At 41.2% G+C, this 17,193-nt stretch overlaps 1 protein-coding gene across 7 annotated transcripts in view; it reads right to left on the bottom strand.

The window, feature by feature from the left end:
• Positions 1-17,193, bottom strand: part of hydin (HYDIN axonemal central pair apparatus protein) — a 182,219-nt gene that overhangs the window by 100,900 nt on the left and 64,126 nt on the right. For all 7 annotated transcript variants that reach the window (XM_047349154.1, XM_047349195.1, XM_047349179.1 and 4 more), the window contains exons 23-29: positions 15,229-15,321; positions 12,233-12,453; positions 4,726-4,777; positions 2,782-2,991; positions 1,132-1,368; positions 875-1,049; positions 517-647 (exon numbers count right to left, since the gene is read on the bottom strand). In XM_047349154.1, coding sequence (XP_047205110.1) covers positions 517-647; positions 875-1,049; positions 1,132-1,368; positions 2,782-2,991; positions 4,726-4,777; positions 12,233-12,453; positions 15,229-15,321 — 1,119 coding nt within the window. The remainder of the gene's footprint in view (positions 1-516; positions 648-874; positions 1,050-1,131; positions 1,369-2,781; positions 2,992-4,725; positions 4,778-12,232; positions 12,454-15,228; positions 15,322-17,193) is intronic.

Consider the following 17,193-nt stretch of genomic DNA (forward strand, 5'->3'; position numbering starts at 1 on the left):
ATTAGACTGAAAATGTTTTTGGACACATTTCCTCGATACATTTAGCTTTGTTGTCTTGTTTAAGTCTCCGTTTCATCCATTCATCTATCGTCTATACCCATGTCTGTGCAGGGTCGTGGGGGAACTGGTGCAAATCTCCAAGAGTCATTGGGCGAGAGACAGGGTACACCTTGAACAGCTCGCCAGTTCATCACAGGGCATCTGTTTCATGTCTTTATAATTTTTTATTTTCTAAATCTAAATTTACAACATTTATTTTTAACCCTAAAAAATTACAAATGATTTGTTTAAAACATGCTGTAAAAAAGAGAAATGCACCTAAGTTGCAGTTTTTTATCTGAGCTAGATAAAAGATGATAGCAAGTTTTAATCAGAATACTTTTTTCTAAATATTAAAATAATTTTAGCTCAATACATTTAAACTTTTGTACACCTGTTTGCATTAAACTGCCTAAATTGGATTTATTTTCCTTAATAAGAAAATACACCACCGTTTACACAGCGGTATTTACTAACCGTTGGTGCACAGTCAGCTGGTTCTTGAGGCCCTCTACCAACAAGGATCCCATGTTCAAGCTCCTGTCTGACTCTCTGTGCCTCCACAGCTGCTTGGGCCTGCTGCAACACATCACTGTAGCACTCCTCTGCTGCAAGAGAACCAGAGCTAGCCTGAGTGACTATAAGAGGTAACAGTATAACCATTAGCTGGAGGATTTGAGTATATTAACATAGTGATGTATAAAGGTAATACAACACCAATACCAAGGTGGGTGGGGGTTTGGGGGTGACTGGTAATTAACTATACTGTCATGAGCCATATGATATCTTTCCTTTGACAAAATCTGTGAGTATCTGGGTGCAGACTTGAACATACACAAGTTTCGAGGTAAATTCAGTCGGATTCTTGGAATCACTCCCACCCCAGTCAGAGTGATCTCCTGTGGTGGTAAGAAAGCCACTTGTAGTTGAAAGTGCTTCTCAAACACTTCAGGGATGCCGGGTAGGTAAAGTACGCGCAGGTGCCTCTCAGAACCAGCACCAATGTAACCCTAGCAACACAAATAGAAAGTAATAAACATAAAATCACCCTTTCAAAAAATCACACAGGAACTTTTATTACGATTGACTCACCACAGCTGGAATGACTTTGGGCAACCCAGGTCTGATCCTCGGTCTCTCCTGTTGTTTGCTATTTCCTTTGAGTTGCTGTGTATCTCTACCCTCGTTACCTGCCTTCATTGGTGCTCCTTCATCTTCATCAAACCCTTCGTCCTCCTCAGCACTTGGAAGTTGTATGATGCTGAACTCAAAGCCCACTTTGCCAGAATTCCTAACACACATTTCAACTTCCCCCACACAGTGAAAGAGCTGGAAGAGTGAAGACAAAGGAACTAAAAGGAATTTGATAAAAATAAGAAACATCTCAGAGTAGCTGAAGAAACTGACCTGTTTCAGGAGCTGCTAAGTAATTTAGCTAATTAAATATTCTAGCAGTAAAATGTAACACCAATGGTAAAAAGTAAGGGAACAAGAATGCTAACAGAAAGGAAGGTCAGAGGAATGTTCTGCTGAATAGCTTTTTCACCTAAATAACAAAATCAATGAGTTCTTGTTTTGAATATCAATGATAACAGGTCCTAGTGGCTTGCATACATAAAGAGGAGGTGCAAGTGAACAAGACAAAACTGTGGAAAACAAGACTGTGACAGTTAAAGTTAACAATCCATTTTGTTTTCCCTGTAGAAAATCTATACAAACAGTTATGGTGGCATTTGTTTTTATTGACAGTAGCATCTTGCATGTCGACCGAATGGTTTACTTTTGGTTCCTTGGTCGTCACAATGCAAAGTGTTAACTAATGTACTCTAACAAACCTCTGAGGCCTTCACAGAACAGTTGTATTTACATTGGGAGTAACAACTCTCATGTGGAATGTGTTAACTAATTATATTACTTGTTTATTTAGAGGTTAGGGAAGCTGAAATAGATATGCATGCCACCATGTTCAGATTTGTATTTGTAAAAAACCTGGAAACCATGCATTTTTTCCACTTCCACTTCACCATTATGTGCTACTTTGTGTTGGTCAAGCACATTAAATCAAAGAAAAGAAATACATTGAAGTTTGTGGCTTTAAAGTGACAACATATTCAAAAGTTCAAGTTGTATGAATACTTTTGCAAAGTACTATAACAATGTAGCAAACTGCAACAGTTGAGTAATCAAAAAAAAAATCACACATATCAGCCCCAGACCCTTTAAACGTGTCCGCATCATCTTCTCATGTGGCACTATGCATCATCCTGTCAACCTCTCCAAACAGTAAATTAGCTGTTGGCAGTATGTAACACATAAATGAGGAAACAAATTGAAGAAACATAAAAAGCAAACTATAACAAAATAATGGAGAACAAATTGACACTTCAGGTGGTATGTGTCAGGTCATGAGCTGGTTAATTCTTGATTTTTTAAGACTAATTTCCACTTTAATGATGTGCAACAAAACCAAAGTTTAAAGCAACTTTTACAAAATGTCATGAGAGTGCCTCCAAGCTTCTATCTATATGTGAGAAATACAAAACAAACGGTTCTGAATGGGATTCCTTCAGGTTAATCAGCTGGTAGGGAAACCAGACCAGACCTTTGTGGGAAGCCTCTATTAATTTATCTTCTAAGCTCTAGTAGTTTTCAACAATTACGGGAAACTACTTAACATAAAGTAAATGACCTTCTCGTAAAACAGTGTTACTATCAAAAAACAAATAATTTAAACATATATACCTGAGAGCCAAAGTCAAGATGGGTGGATTCAAGACTGTAACAGATTGCCGAGGCTTCTCCTCTGACCTGGACGTCATATGTTGGTCCATCTTCAACACTGCACTGAGCCACCACCGCTCTACTGATGTTCTCATGACCGAAGAAATAGAAGGTGACGAGCTGCTGGTCTTGAGGTTGTAAAACGCCATACATCGGTGAGATATCAAAAGCCTGCGTACACCAAAATAGAAACAGTAGAATATCAGGAGTTTCAGGATAGGTGAGCTCAGAGACCTGTATTGACATGCATACTGGCTGATTGAAACAAGCCTTAATTATGACTGTTCACATCTGGCATTAGAACCTAGGAAGGTGTTTGATCAGGAATCATCATCTTTCATATTTAGTTCAGAGAAACAACTGGGCCAAACCAGTATTATTATCATAATCTGTCTAAATGTGTTCTTATATGAAATATTTGTAAAATGGTCTTAAATGGAACTATAAGTGATATTTGGCTGTTTTTATGAGAGATGCACTGAACAAACATCCAGAAGCTGGAATTAGCAAATTTCCTCTTTATCAACTCTGATTGATGATCTGCAGATCAAATATTGACAATTCAGATTTTTTATTTTCTATTCATTAAATGCATCAAAGTTAACATTATTTTAAAATGTTCAATCTACAAACGCATTAACCAACATCATGTACTTGATGCACTTAAGATAAAGTTAGGGGTCATCTGTGATGCATAAATGGAGATAATCAAATTATTTTCTGTTAGATCAAAACTACTACCTCCATCAAGGAATTTGCAGAAAATTTTTTCTTTTTAATGTATAAATAAACTTTTTAGGCCTGAAAATGCCTGAATGAAGAAGAATAAAATTTTTTAATTCATTTATCTTTGTTTTGGAATATTAATGAGATCCAGTTTAACTGTAGAGCAGTGGAATAAACACTACTCTCTCCCACATGTGGTGTAATGATGGCTCTGGTCCTAATATTAATAATTAATGACTGGTGATGACAGAAAGGCCTGTTAAGGCTCTTTATATTGTTAAAATAAATAAACGAGTGATTTTGAAATCTATCAGACAACAGCAAACAGAAGCTTTTTTTATCTCAAATATGATTTTATTCTGAAAATGACAAAGCTGAATATCTTGTAAAAGAGAGCACATTACATTCTCAGGTATCAAAAAGAAGAAAAAACTTAATAAGCTATAGTATTTCAGCCGTAATTCTTTTTAGTTGGGTTTTATGTATGACACATCTGTCCCATACTATGGTGGATTTTACTATATTTGCAGATTTTCAGTGATGCACAGAGAGTTTCTGTGATATTTTTGTTCCAGACGTAGTTCATTGTAAATGCAGCTTAATTTTCATCTCATCCAGAATATACAGAAAAGTGTTTTGATTGTTATAGGTCTTAAAAAGAATCCGAAATTGCAGACAAATTTGCTATTCAGAACATCACTTCAGATTTATATTTTGAAAACTACGTATCATTCTCCTTCTACTTCATAAATACGCACTTCGTTCTGTTGGTTTATCACAAAAAATCCAAATAAAGTTTCCTGCTGTGGTGTGACACAATGTTGAAATGTTCCAGGGGTATCAATACTTTTGCAATGCACTGTAGACAAGCATCTAAATAACTTAAACAGCTCCCATATGAGTAAAATCATTTTGATAATCCAGACACACATAATCTTCAAAAATATCCTTAGTTATGATAAATTATTCTAAAAATAAATGTCCTAAAAATGGCAGGAGGATGATCTGCACTTCAACAAGAGATGCAACTCTCTACTTTGAAGTTTATTTTAGTGCACAGGTGTGGAAGATGCATATTTATTCAGGTTTGCTGCACTATCGCCACAGGAAAACTTGCCCATTAGTTGTTGATCACCTCTTGGAAAACCCAAATTTGTTTACGTGTCCACATTTGCCTACCTCTTCCACATGCACAGGGCGCTGTGTGGTGCTCTGATCATCCGCTGTAAGCCTGGGGGAGGAAGAGAAGGGAGAAGTTTCAGCCTGACTCTCTGGACACTGACCTGACTTCTTCTTTACCATTTCTCTTTTTCTGTGAGGGCAAAAGGACATTAAATGATCCCTTTAGCAGAACAATTATTTTTCTCCTTAGCAAATCAGAAATGTGGAATTTGAAGAAAGATAATTTTCAGGAATCTTCTTCCTACAACATCTTCCAGCTTATTAAAAACAGACAAGATAAACTTAAATTAAGGAACTGTGCAACACATATCGAAATATGCTGCAGGGAGGAACCTGAAAACCTGCATTGTATACCAAGTTCATCATTCTTAGATTCAAGTGAAAGAGAGAATACTGAGCTCCCGCATTCCAAAATACTCAGACTCATTTTCTTTTAGTACTCTCGTCTCTCCTTCCCTGTGGGATCACACTGGATGCATCCATCAAGTTAATTAAACAGAGTGTTCTATAATTAAGAGGAATTTTAATAGGCAGGCAGCAGGAAACAGGTCAGGATAGATTGCAGTGAAGTGCTGAATAAACATGGATGAGAATAAAAGAGATGCAGCGACTGAAGCCTTCTGAAAGCTAGTCAGGAAAAGCTATATATCAAATCACTGAAGAGTGGCAACATTACTATTGTTAAGAGTGTGTGTGTGTTTGCATGGGTGAAAGCTTCGAATGCGCATACATGTAAAATAGCACACGTTGCTATAGGAGTGTCAAAGACAGTGTCAGCTCACAATGGGTAAAAAGGAGAGCCACCAGCAGGGGGCCCTGTTGTATGATCACACTGATAAATACTACTTCTGCCTCATGCCGACCTTGGCAGTCAAACATTAGAGAGAAGTACAGCAAAATTTTTTTCCGGGTAAGAGTTGAAAGAGAACTCAGTAAAAACATTTGGGGCTCAGCGTGAAGTGAAAAAATAAACACTTTGTTTATCTTCAAAAGAATTTAAAATTCACTGTAGCAGACAGAGGAACAGATGGTGAGATGGCACATGATGACTGCAAGAACACAGCTGAAAACAGATAAAGCCTTCTCATATCTGCTATATTTTCTTCTGTTTACATTTACCAAACAAAAAAACAACAACAATGTGATCACATTGAAAGATTATACTACTGTAGACAAACTCTGTTTTTAATTTATGTAGGCATGTTTCAGAGAGAGAATAAAGAATGGAAAGTAAGTTCACAGCAGGCAAAACAAAAATCGCTTCGCATTTCATTTGTTTATCACCTCAATCCAGTATACAAATGCAAAGAATGCCTGTTCCATTTGTTTCAAAGTAAATTAGCTTTTAATTACTTTTAATTATTTTTAATCCCTAAACATCCTGAAGAACAAGTCTGTTTATTGCAGTACTTAGAGCAGAACAGAGAATTTGCATTGTTGCAGCAGCAATGGTACAAAATGCAAAATGAAGTGTACAAAAGCAATGTACAAAAAACAACAGTTTAAAAAATGAGGAAAAACAGGACAAAAATGAAGATGTTTTGAGAATTTAGAAAAGATTTTCATGTGGAAAAAAAAATACACCAAATAAATATAGACTAGGACCCAAAAATAGAAGCAGTCAATGGACAATAACCATGGAAATATAAACAAACCTCTTGTAAACAATATTAAAACATATTATATTGCTGTTTGTCTTTTTCACCTTTATTTCTGTTTAGATAAAATAAAATACTATTACAGAGGTCCTATATGAGTATTTAACTTGACTAAAGTATTAGGTACAGTTGCAGTAGAAAAATTATTGACACTTGTCCTTACAGTATTTCAATTATATCAATTCAAAAATATCTTATTGATCCCAAAGTGAAATTTCTTTAGAGTCACTGTAGATTGTGGTGACTGTGGGGAGGAAGGATCCTGTAGCAGTCTGCATTACAGCAGACCCAAAGAAGCCTCTGATGAAGATACCCTGTTTCTGTATAACAGTCTTGTGAAGAGGATGCTCAGGGTTGTTCATGATGTTTTTCTTCTATATAGCATACCTTTATGGTTCAATATCTCCAGCTATGTTTTTAGCTGACCTCTAGAGATGGCCAGGACGTGGAGATGAAGGGAGCATCAGCATCTCCTGATGTGGGTGAAGACAATGGTGGAGGTGCAGTTGGATCCATGACTGAGGGAGATTAAACTTTTGGTCAAGGGAAGATTGATGGATGGATGGATGGATTGGGAGCAGGAGAGGAAGTTGCTGAGGACTGCTATCGGGTGGTGGAAGGAGTACTTCGAGGATCTCCTCAATCCTGCCATCACGCATTCCCTGGTGGAAACAGAGGCTGGGGACTCGGGGTTGGATTCTTGTATCACCCAGGCTGAAGTCACCAAGGTGGTTAAAAAGCTCCGCGGTGGCAGGGCTTCGGGGGTGGATGAGATCTGCCCTGAGTAGCTCAAGTCTCTGGATGCTGTGGGGCTGTCATGGTTGACACGCCACTTCAACATTGCATGGCAGTCGGGGACAGTGCCTCTGGACTGGCAGACTGGGGAGTTGGTCCTCCTTCATAAGAAGGGGGACCGGAGGGTGTGTTCCAACAACAGGGGGATCACACTCCTCAGCCTCCGTGGTAAGGGCTATGACAGGGTATTGGAGGAGAGTCCGGCCGATAGTTAAACCTCGGCTTCAGGAGGAGCAGTGTGGTTTTTGTTGCGACCGTTGAACACTGGACCAGCTCTATACCCTCTGCAAGGTAAAAGGGTTCATGGGAGTTTACTCAACTGGTCCACATGTGTTTTGTGGACCTGGAGAAGGCATTTGACTGTGTTCCTCGTGGTGCCCTGTGGGGGGTGCTCCAGGAGTATGGAATCGGGGGCCCTTTATTAGGGGCCATCCGGTCTCTGTACAAGCGGAGCAGGAGTTTGGTCCGCATTGCAGGCACTAAGTCGGACCTGTTCCCGGACCATGCTGGACTCCGGCAGGGCTGCCCTTTGTCACCAGTCCTGTTCATAACTTTTATGGACAGGATTTCTTGGCGCAGACAAGGGCCGGAGGGGGTCTGGTTTGGGGACCTGTGGATTTTGTCTCTTTTTGCAGTTGACGAGGTCCTGCTGGCCTCCTCTAGCCAAGACCTACAGGATGCACTGGGGCAGTTCACAGCCGAGTATGAAGCGGCTGGGATGAAGATCACCTCCTCCAAGTCCAAGGCCATGGTTCTCGACCGAAAAAGGGTGGCTTGTCCTCTTCAGGTTGGAGGGGAGTTCCTGCCTCAAGTGGAGGAGTTCAAGTATCTCGGGTCTTGTTCACGAGTGAGGGAAGAATGGAGCGGGAGATCGACAGACGGATCAATGCGGCTCCCACAGTAATGGGGGTGCCATGCCGGTCGGTTGTGGTGAAGAGAGAGCTGAGCCGAAAAGCGAAGCTCTTCATTTACCGGTTGGTCTACGTTCCTACCCTCACCTATGGCCATGAACTTTGGGTCATGACCGAAAGAACGAGATCCCGGATACAAGAGGCTGAAATGAGCTTCCATCGTAGGGTGAGAGTTAGAGATAGGGTGAGGAGCTCGGCCCTCCGGGAGGGGCTCGGAGTAGAGCCGCTGCTCCTCCACATTGAGAGGAGTCAGTTGAGGTGGCTCGGGCATCTATACCGGATGCCTCCTGGACGCCTTCCTCGGGAGATGTTCCAGGCACGTCTCACCGGGAGGAGGCCCAGGGACGACCCAGGACACACTGGAGAGACTATGTCTTTCGGCTGGCCTGAGAACGCATTGGGCTCCCCCCAGAGGAGCTGGAGGAGGTGTCTGGGGAGAGGGATGTCTGGGTGTCTCTGCTGAGTCTGCTGCCCCCACGACCCGGTCCCGGATAAAGCGGAAGAGGACAAGTACGAGTAAGTCAAACCACTGAGATTACGGGCCTGGAGTGCTTTCACGGCCTGCTACTGAGATTGCAGAACTAAAGTAGCACAGCTTGAAACTCAGTGCATTCACGGACCTGCATTACTGCGGTGATTATGACATACAGGTAAGCATAAGAGTTATAAATAGGTCAGTGATCTTTGACCAATTCATCTTGTTTTGAACATGTGAAGAAGAGAGGTACAATGATTATAAGTTGCAGTGTGTATCTTTAGACAGAGAAAAACAACAAAGAAAAAGCCAAACAAATCCCAAGGAAAATGTATAAGATTAAAAGGATGTGTGGCCACTTGGAAAAAAAAGATTAGCAGTTTTTTTTCATTGTACCGTATTTTCCTGGTTTTCACAAAATAGAACAAATCTAATTAAAGACCAGCAGCATAATAGCTACATCAGGGGTGCCCAAGCTCAGTCCGCAAGAGCTACTATCCTACAACCTTTAGATGCATCCCTTCTCCTACATACCTGAATTCAATGGCTGAATTCCCTTGTTAGCATGTCACCTCTGCAGAGGTGTGGTAACATTTTGGAGGAGGGATGCATCTAAAAGTTACTTTCGAGGACTGGATCTGGTCACCCCTGATCTACACGATTTTTTATTTATTTTGTCAACACAAAAACAATGATCTACAACATAAATGTAAGGCAAATGTAAAAGTTCCTCTGAACACCCTGGCTTTAACGTGGCACTTCCTTAAGTTACTTGTTTGACTGATTAGCCAGTTTTTTGTTTATACTGCTATTTAATGTCTTATGTATATATAAACCTGAACTGCATTAAAAATCTAGTTTTTGTTTTGCTGGAATTGTTCCAGATGCACACCCTGCAGGATCTATACGTGCTACACTGCGTCTATCTGTTGATAGCATAAAAGAGTTTCTTTACAGGCAATCCAATCTCCGTGGACTGTGGTGTAATTACTGATAGCAACGTAATTAGCTGAACACGGCACGATCACAAAGGTTTTGTGTGAGAGAAAGAGACTTTACAGGGGTGAGGTCTACATTTAATTAGTATGATGACCTGTAAGGAAGGCTGTTAAGAAAGGGAAAGGGTAGAGAAAGAGAAGAGGGATTGGATGAGGTTAAGTATTAAAGAGACATACAGGTAGGGCAGAAGGAGCAGGGGCTGGGGTGGGGGCGAAGAAAAAAAGACAAATAAGCAATGTAAAGCCCTGAGAGGAGAAGAAAGGGAGAGATGAAAAGGAAGGAATACCAATAGATGGAGGAGGTTGAGGGTAAAAGCTGATTGAGGGTGATAAATCTTGCAGAGCTATTAGTTATTTGGTTCAAGGCCACAAGTAGACTACCACAATATTCACAGTTCATTCCAGAAGAGCCAAAGCAGAAGCCTGAAAAAGGCACACTGTAAAGTTTATAAAGCACACAATCAGTGAATGTGTCTTTCCCAAAGATTTATATTGGCTTTGGCTCAATTCAGTTCAGAAGGTTAAATGTATAGCTCTGTACTGAAGCATCTCAGTAGGCAGTTTTAATGCAAGGCAGAAATCTATTCTGTTCTCAGCCCATCTCTTCTTTTCAGTAACTGACTGATAGACTGTTTGGTTCCGAAATCAAGTAGATGCTACAGTGAAGCTGACCTTTAACCTCTATTTTTATATCACAGTTATAACAATAAGAAAAGACAGCTACAGCTAAAAAATGTGAACATATCGTGAAAAAAGTTCATGATTTGTTGTCACTCATTTTAGAAAGTGTAATTCTTATCTTATAGTCATTACACATGTAGTGAATTTTCAAGCCTTTATTTTTGAATATTGTGAAAAAGTTAAATATTGGAAACTCATACAGTCACACCCAAATCAGCTAATCAACTCAGAACACCTGCAAAGGTTTCCTGAGCTTTTACACACATTGGGAAGAATGCTGATGTCGTTAATACAAAAGGAGCCCCAACCAAGTATTGAGTGTTTAGAAATGAACACTGTTTAGAAGCCTGACAATTCTGTAAGAATATCCTTTTTGTGTTGATCTCATGTACTTGTCGTCTTCCGCTTCTTCCCGGACCGGGTCGTGGGGGCAGCAGACTAAGCAGAGACAGACTTCCCTCTCTTCAGACACCTCCTCCAGTTCCTCCGGAGGGAGCCTGAGGCGTTCCCAGGCCAGCCGAAAGACATAGTCCCTTCAGCGTGTCCTGGGCAGACCCCTGGGCCTCCTCCCGATGGGATGTGCCTGGAACACCTCCCGAGGAAGGCGTCCGGGAGGCATCCAATACAGATGACTGAGCCACAGCAACTGGCTCCCCTCGATATGAAGGAGCAGCGGCTCTACTTCGAGCCCCTCCCGGATGGCCGAGCTCCTCACCCTATCTCTAAGGGAGTGCCCGGCCACCCTGCAGAGGAAGCTCATTTCAGTCCCTTGTATCCGGGATCTTGTTCTTTCAGGCATGACCCAAAGTTCATGCCCATAGGTGAGGGTAAGAACATAGACCGACCGTTAAATAAGAGCTCGCTTTTCAGCTCTGCTCTCTCCTCACCACAACGGACTGGCACAGCATCCCCATTACCGTGGCAGCTGATCCATCTATCGATGTCCCGCTGCATTCTCCTCTCACTCATGAACAAGACCCCTGAGATACTTGAACTCCTCCACTTGAGGCAGGAACTCCCCTCCAATCTGAAGAGGACAAGCCATCCTTTTCCAGTCAAGAACCATGGCCTCGAACCTGGAGGAGCTGATCCTCATTCTAGGCGCTTCACACTCAGCTGCAGACAGCCCCAGTGCATGCTGTAGTTCTTGGCTAGAGTGGGCCAGAAGGACCACATCATTTGCAAAAAACAGGGATGAAATCCAGTCAGTCAGTCATTTTCTACCGCTTATTCCATAGTGGGTCGCGGGGGAGCTGGTGCCTATCTCCAGCAGTCTATGGGCGAGAGGCAGGGTACACCCTGGACAGATCGCCAGTCCATCGCAGGGCAACACACAAACAACCATGGTTGTGGGATGAAATCCATTGGTCCTCAAAACAGACCCCCTCTGGCCCAAAGGCCACCTATAATTCCTGTACATGAAAGTTATGGACAGAACCGGTAACAAAGGGCAGCCCTGCCGGAGTCCAACATGCACCGGGAAGAGGTCTAACTTAGTGCCAACAATGCGGACCAAACTCCTGCTCTGCTTGTACATAGACCGGATGGCCCCTAATATGGGGGGCGCGCCAGGAGTACGGAGCTCCCCAAAGGGCACCATGAGGGACACAGTCGAATGCCTTCTCCAGGTCCACAAAATACATGGGGACCGGTTGGCTCAACCCTCGAGTACCCTGTAGAGGGTGTAGAGTTGGTCCAGTGTTCCACTGCCGAGACGAAAACCACACTGCTCCTCCTGAAGCCGAGGTTCAACTATTAGCCGGACTAATCACTAGGTTTGTGATTGTAATGTGACAAAATGTGAAAAAGTTCAACCAGTTTGAATACTTTTGCAGGTATGATATGCAAGGTATGATTATTTCACCCTCCAAAAATGTGTTTTAAAGGAAGCCTTAAAAGATACTTGAAGAGTCTAGAGTACAACACACTTCAACACAAGCTGTGACCAGATTTTGTTAAACATGGATCTTTACAATGCAGACATACCTTAGTTGAGTTTGGTTTTGGTCTTCCAGAAAAGCCCAACAGTAGGACAAAGGCAGCGGAGAGCAGTTGGTAATTGTTACTGTTTTTTTTGTCTCTGTGCAGTTTTGCACACAACCAAAGTCAACTGTGGTTGAAGAAAAGTGAAGGTTCGGAAAGTGGACCACAGCATGCAACTTCACAATATCTTGTTGTGGGTGTTCCAAGTAATTTATTTTAAGTGTCTATGAGGAAGAAAGGAAAACATTTAGTTATCTTAGTACAACAGTATTTATATTTCAATCCCAGTAATTCTTGAACTGTTGAGGGCACAACTTGAACCAGAGCTCAATAACTTGAAGCAAATTCTTTTTTCTGCTAACTATGACAGCTAGCACAGAAACCACTAAAACTCCCAGAAAAGTCCCAGAATGCACCAAAGGAGTATAGTACTTTTAAAATATGCTTGTTGCAGAAACCAAATTTAGGCAATGTTTAGAAATGGTGCAATTCAAAGATGGACTTTAATTAACAAATTCTCAACTGAAAAAAATAATTATTTTGTTGTTGAAATCACCATTGTATGACCATGGTGGCTCACTGAATTTGGAAAGACTTAAAGAAACAAGTAACAGTATACCTAGAAAGCAAAATCTGGCCAAAATAATTTCAATAGTTTTTTACATTACATTGTTTTTGAATCATTTCGGCTAAAAAAAACCTAAATAACATATTTGAATAATAGTCACAGCTCTGTAAAGTCATTGTCATGTTTACATATTGATTTGCCAATGCTAAAAATGAGAAAAAGATGTTTAACTTTCTAACAAAATCTGTTTTCTATGGATTTAAAACTTAAATTTAATGCAAAGGAAAGACACTCTGATCTGTTTGCTTCATACAGTCACATTGAACCTCAGCTCCATTGTATGGGTTCAAAATGTCACACAGCCATCTCAATAATTCCCATCTTTATAGTCATAAGAATGTACACAAACCAAAACCTGAGAGCAAACAGTGATGAAGTTACAGCCCAGTAAAGATACACTCAGCGGCCATTTTATTAGGTACACCTTGCTAGTACCGGGTTGGACCCCCTTTTGCCTTCAGGACTGCCTTAATCCTTCGTGGCATAGATTCAGCAAGGTACTGGAAACATTCTTGAGAGAGTTTGGTCCATATTGACATGATAGCATCACACAGATGCTGCAGATTTGTCAGCTGCACATCCATGATGCGAATCTCACGTTCCACCGAATCCCAAAGGTGCTCTATTGGATTGAGATCTGGTGACTATGGAGGCCATTTGAGTCCAGTGAACTCATTGTCATGTTCAAGAAACCACTCTGAGATGATTCGTGCTTTATGACATGGTGTGTTATCCTGCTGGAAGTAACCATCAGAAGATGGGTACACTGTGGTCAGAAAGGGATAGACATGGTCAGCAACAATACTCAGGTAGGCCGTGGCGTTGACACGAAGCTCAACTGGTAGTAAGGGGCCCAAAGTGTGCCAAGAAAATATCCCCCACACCATTACACCACCACCACCAGCCTGAACCGTTGATACAAGGCAGGATGGATCCATGCCTTCATGTTGTTGACGCCAAATTCTGACCCTACCATCCGAATGTCACAGCAGAAATCAAGACTCATCAGACCAGGCAACGTTTTTCCAATCTTCTATTGTCCAATTTTGGTGAGCCTGTGTGAATTGTAGCCTCAGTTTCCTGTTCTTAGCTGACAGGAGTGGCACCCGGGGTGGTCTTCTGCTGCTGTAGCCCCTCCACCTCATGGTTTGACATGTTGTGCGTTCAGAGATGCTTTTCTCCATGCCTTGGTTGTAATGAGTGGTTATTTGAGTTACTGTTGCCTTTGTATCAGCTCGAACCAGTTTGGCCATTCTCCTCTGACCTCTGGCATCAACAAGGCATTTGCGCCCACAGAACTGCTACTCACTGGATATTTTCTCTTTTTCGGACCATTCTCTGTAAACCCTAGAGATGGTAGTGCATGAAAATCCCAGTAGATCAGCAGTTTCTGAAATACTCAGAATAGCCCGTCTGGCACCAACAACCATGCCACGTTCAAAGTAACTTAAATCACCTTTCTTTCCCATTCTGATGCTCGGTTTGAACTGCAGCAGATCATCTTAACCACGTCTACATGCCTAAATGCATTGAGTAGCTGCCATGTGATTGGCTGATTAGAAATTTGCGTGAATGAGCAGTTGGACAGGTGTACCTAATAAAGTGGCCAGTGAGTGTATTTTGGGCTTACATACAGCTACAGAGTGCTTGCTTCAAAGTTATCTGAACCACATCCATCATTGACATCTTTTTATAACATTAATTGTTATAATCTGAGCAGGATTAAAACGGCAACAGGACATTGGCAGACGCATGTTGAGGCTCAGCAGCCAGGAACCCAGGAAGGAGCTTAGGAACAGGAACATGAGGCGAGTCCACCTGGACATTATCATCTGAGAATTTAGGGTCAGAAGAAGAAGATCGGTGCGCACAACTCCAAAGTAGAAAAAAGGCGAAACGCATACTTCTTGGAGTGCTGTTTATCTGGATTTTTTTTAAACTCAGGGACAGGAGCACGAGGTTGGTCTACCGGGACCCCCGTGACTGTAGTTGGAACACACCCTTCGACCACCACCCCGGTCTGCCAGAACCAGAGGCATTGATCGGGCGGCGGTCAAAGGCGGCCTTCAACTGCCTACTAAATGGTGCGAGTCAGGCCCGGCAGAAGACTCGACTGAACTCATCTTTACAAAACAATTTATTTATTTTGATTTAATTATTAATTAGATGAGGGCTTGTGAAGATTACTTTTTCACATACAACCAGGTTGATTTAGATTTTTTTTCCCCTTTCTCTTAATAAATTATATCATCGCTATTATCTTTACTCAGGTTATCTTTCACTGGTATTAAACTGGTATTACATTTTGTTTGGGTATCTAAAAATGTCACAAAAAAGTAAAAATACAAGCTAACACCAACAAAAGACTTACCTCATCCACAATACGTGGCGCTAAGTCCTTATATAAAGATGGATCAAAGCAAACCCAGAATTCAGATTGACGCTGGTCCTCTAAAACGAAAAACTAAAAAAAATGGCAAAATTTGTTTTAATACAAAATACAAGGGTATAAACAAACATGCAGTAGGTTTTATGGCTGACAAGTGAAGTAGAAAACCAACTGAAAATATTAAGCTTTTTTTTTCAGAAAGCTTGCGCGATATTGCAAGGAAAGAACTAGCCACTGAAAAAGACGTAACCACAAGTAATCGACTTAAGATCAGTTTAGATCTTGCCATCTCGCGTTTCCTTTTCATACTTATGTCTTAGCATTTTCTTCCTTCCTGATTACATTTTTCTCCTATAAACAAAACATTTATAAACATACTTTATATAAGATTTTGTTTTTATTCTAGGACATACGTACAAAGCATCCTGTAGCATTTGGCTCTGTTTTATACCTGAAGAAGTCGGGTTCAAAAAGACCAAAACTGAATAAGGACAAAATGGCAAAACCCTCTCGCACCCCTCATCGGCAGATTTCACAAAAAATAAACTGCCTAAACAAGGTTTTTTCTCTATCTGGGTTGATCAGTAACTTGCAGGTCAAATACTGAAAACTGATTGTTGTCCTTTTCATTAAATGCATCAACACTAAAAACTCAAATCCTTCCAACTGGTAAATTGACCAACAAACCATGTTCTTTGATGCCCTTTGTTCTGGGTTCAGTAAGAATCAGATTAAGCTTAGGAACATTTGTTTTGATGAATAAATGGGGATATAGCTGCAATGCCTTTATTTTCTGACTGCAACAACATCATTCAGAGAAACTTTATGGTCAATTTTTGTTACACTTTACATTGGAATTGGCGAAATGTGGAATGAATTGCAATTGTAATCGCTTACATGTAACTCTGTCTCCTACCACAAACACAAGAAGAAATTCTTCGTACAAATGAAATGCTAAAAACAGGCAAATTAATCTATTTAAAAACATCTGTTGTAGGGGAATAAATCTGAAGGCAATTAGGCAACAAAAACACCCCAAAAAAATCAATTCACAGAATATACAGGTCCTTCTCAAAATATTAGCATATTGTGATAAAGTTCATTATTTTCCATAATGTCATGATGAACATTTAACATTCATATATTTTAGATTCATTGCACACTAACTGAAATATTTCAGGTCTTTTATTGTCTTAATACGGATGATTTTGGCATACAGCTCATGAAAACCCAAAATTCCTATCTCACAAAATTAGCATATTTCATCCGACCAATAAAAGAAAAGTGTTTTTAATACAAAAAACGTCAACCTTCAAATAATCATGTACAGTTATGCACTCAATACTTGGTCGGGAATCCTTTGGCAGAAATGACTGCTTCAATGCGGCGTGGCATGGAGGCAATCAGCCTGTGGCACTGCTGAGGTCTTATGGAGGCCCAGGATGCTTCGATAGCGGCCTTTAGCTCATCCAGAGTGTTGGGTCTTGAGTCTCTCAACGTTCTCTTCACAATATCCCACAGATTCTCTATGGGGTTCAGGTCAGGAGAGTTGGCAGGCCAATTGAGCACAGTGATACCATGGTCAGTAAATCATTTACCAGTGGTTTTGGCACTGTGGGCAGGTGCCAGGTCGTGCTGAAAAATGAAATCTTCATCTCCATAAAGCTTTTCAGCACATGGAAGCATGAAGTGCTCCAAAATCTCCTGATAGCTAGCTGCATTGACCCTGCCCTTGATAAAACACAGTGGACCAACACCAGCAGCTGACACGGCACCCCAGACCATCACTGACTGTGGGTACTTGACACTGGACTTCTGGCATTTGGCATTTCCTTCTCCCCAGTCTTCCTCCAGACTCTGGCACCTTGATTTCTGAATGACATGCAGAATTTACTTTCATCCGAAAAAAGTACTTTGGACCACTGAGCAACAGTCCAGTGCTGCTTC

This window comes from Girardinichthys multiradiatus, chromosome 2, assembly GCF_021462225.1.
Source record: "Girardinichthys multiradiatus isolate DD_20200921_A chromosome 2, DD_fGirMul_XY1, whole genome shotgun sequence".
Lineage (NCBI taxonomy): Eukaryota > Metazoa > Chordata > Actinopteri > Cyprinodontiformes > Goodeidae > Girardinichthys > Girardinichthys multiradiatus.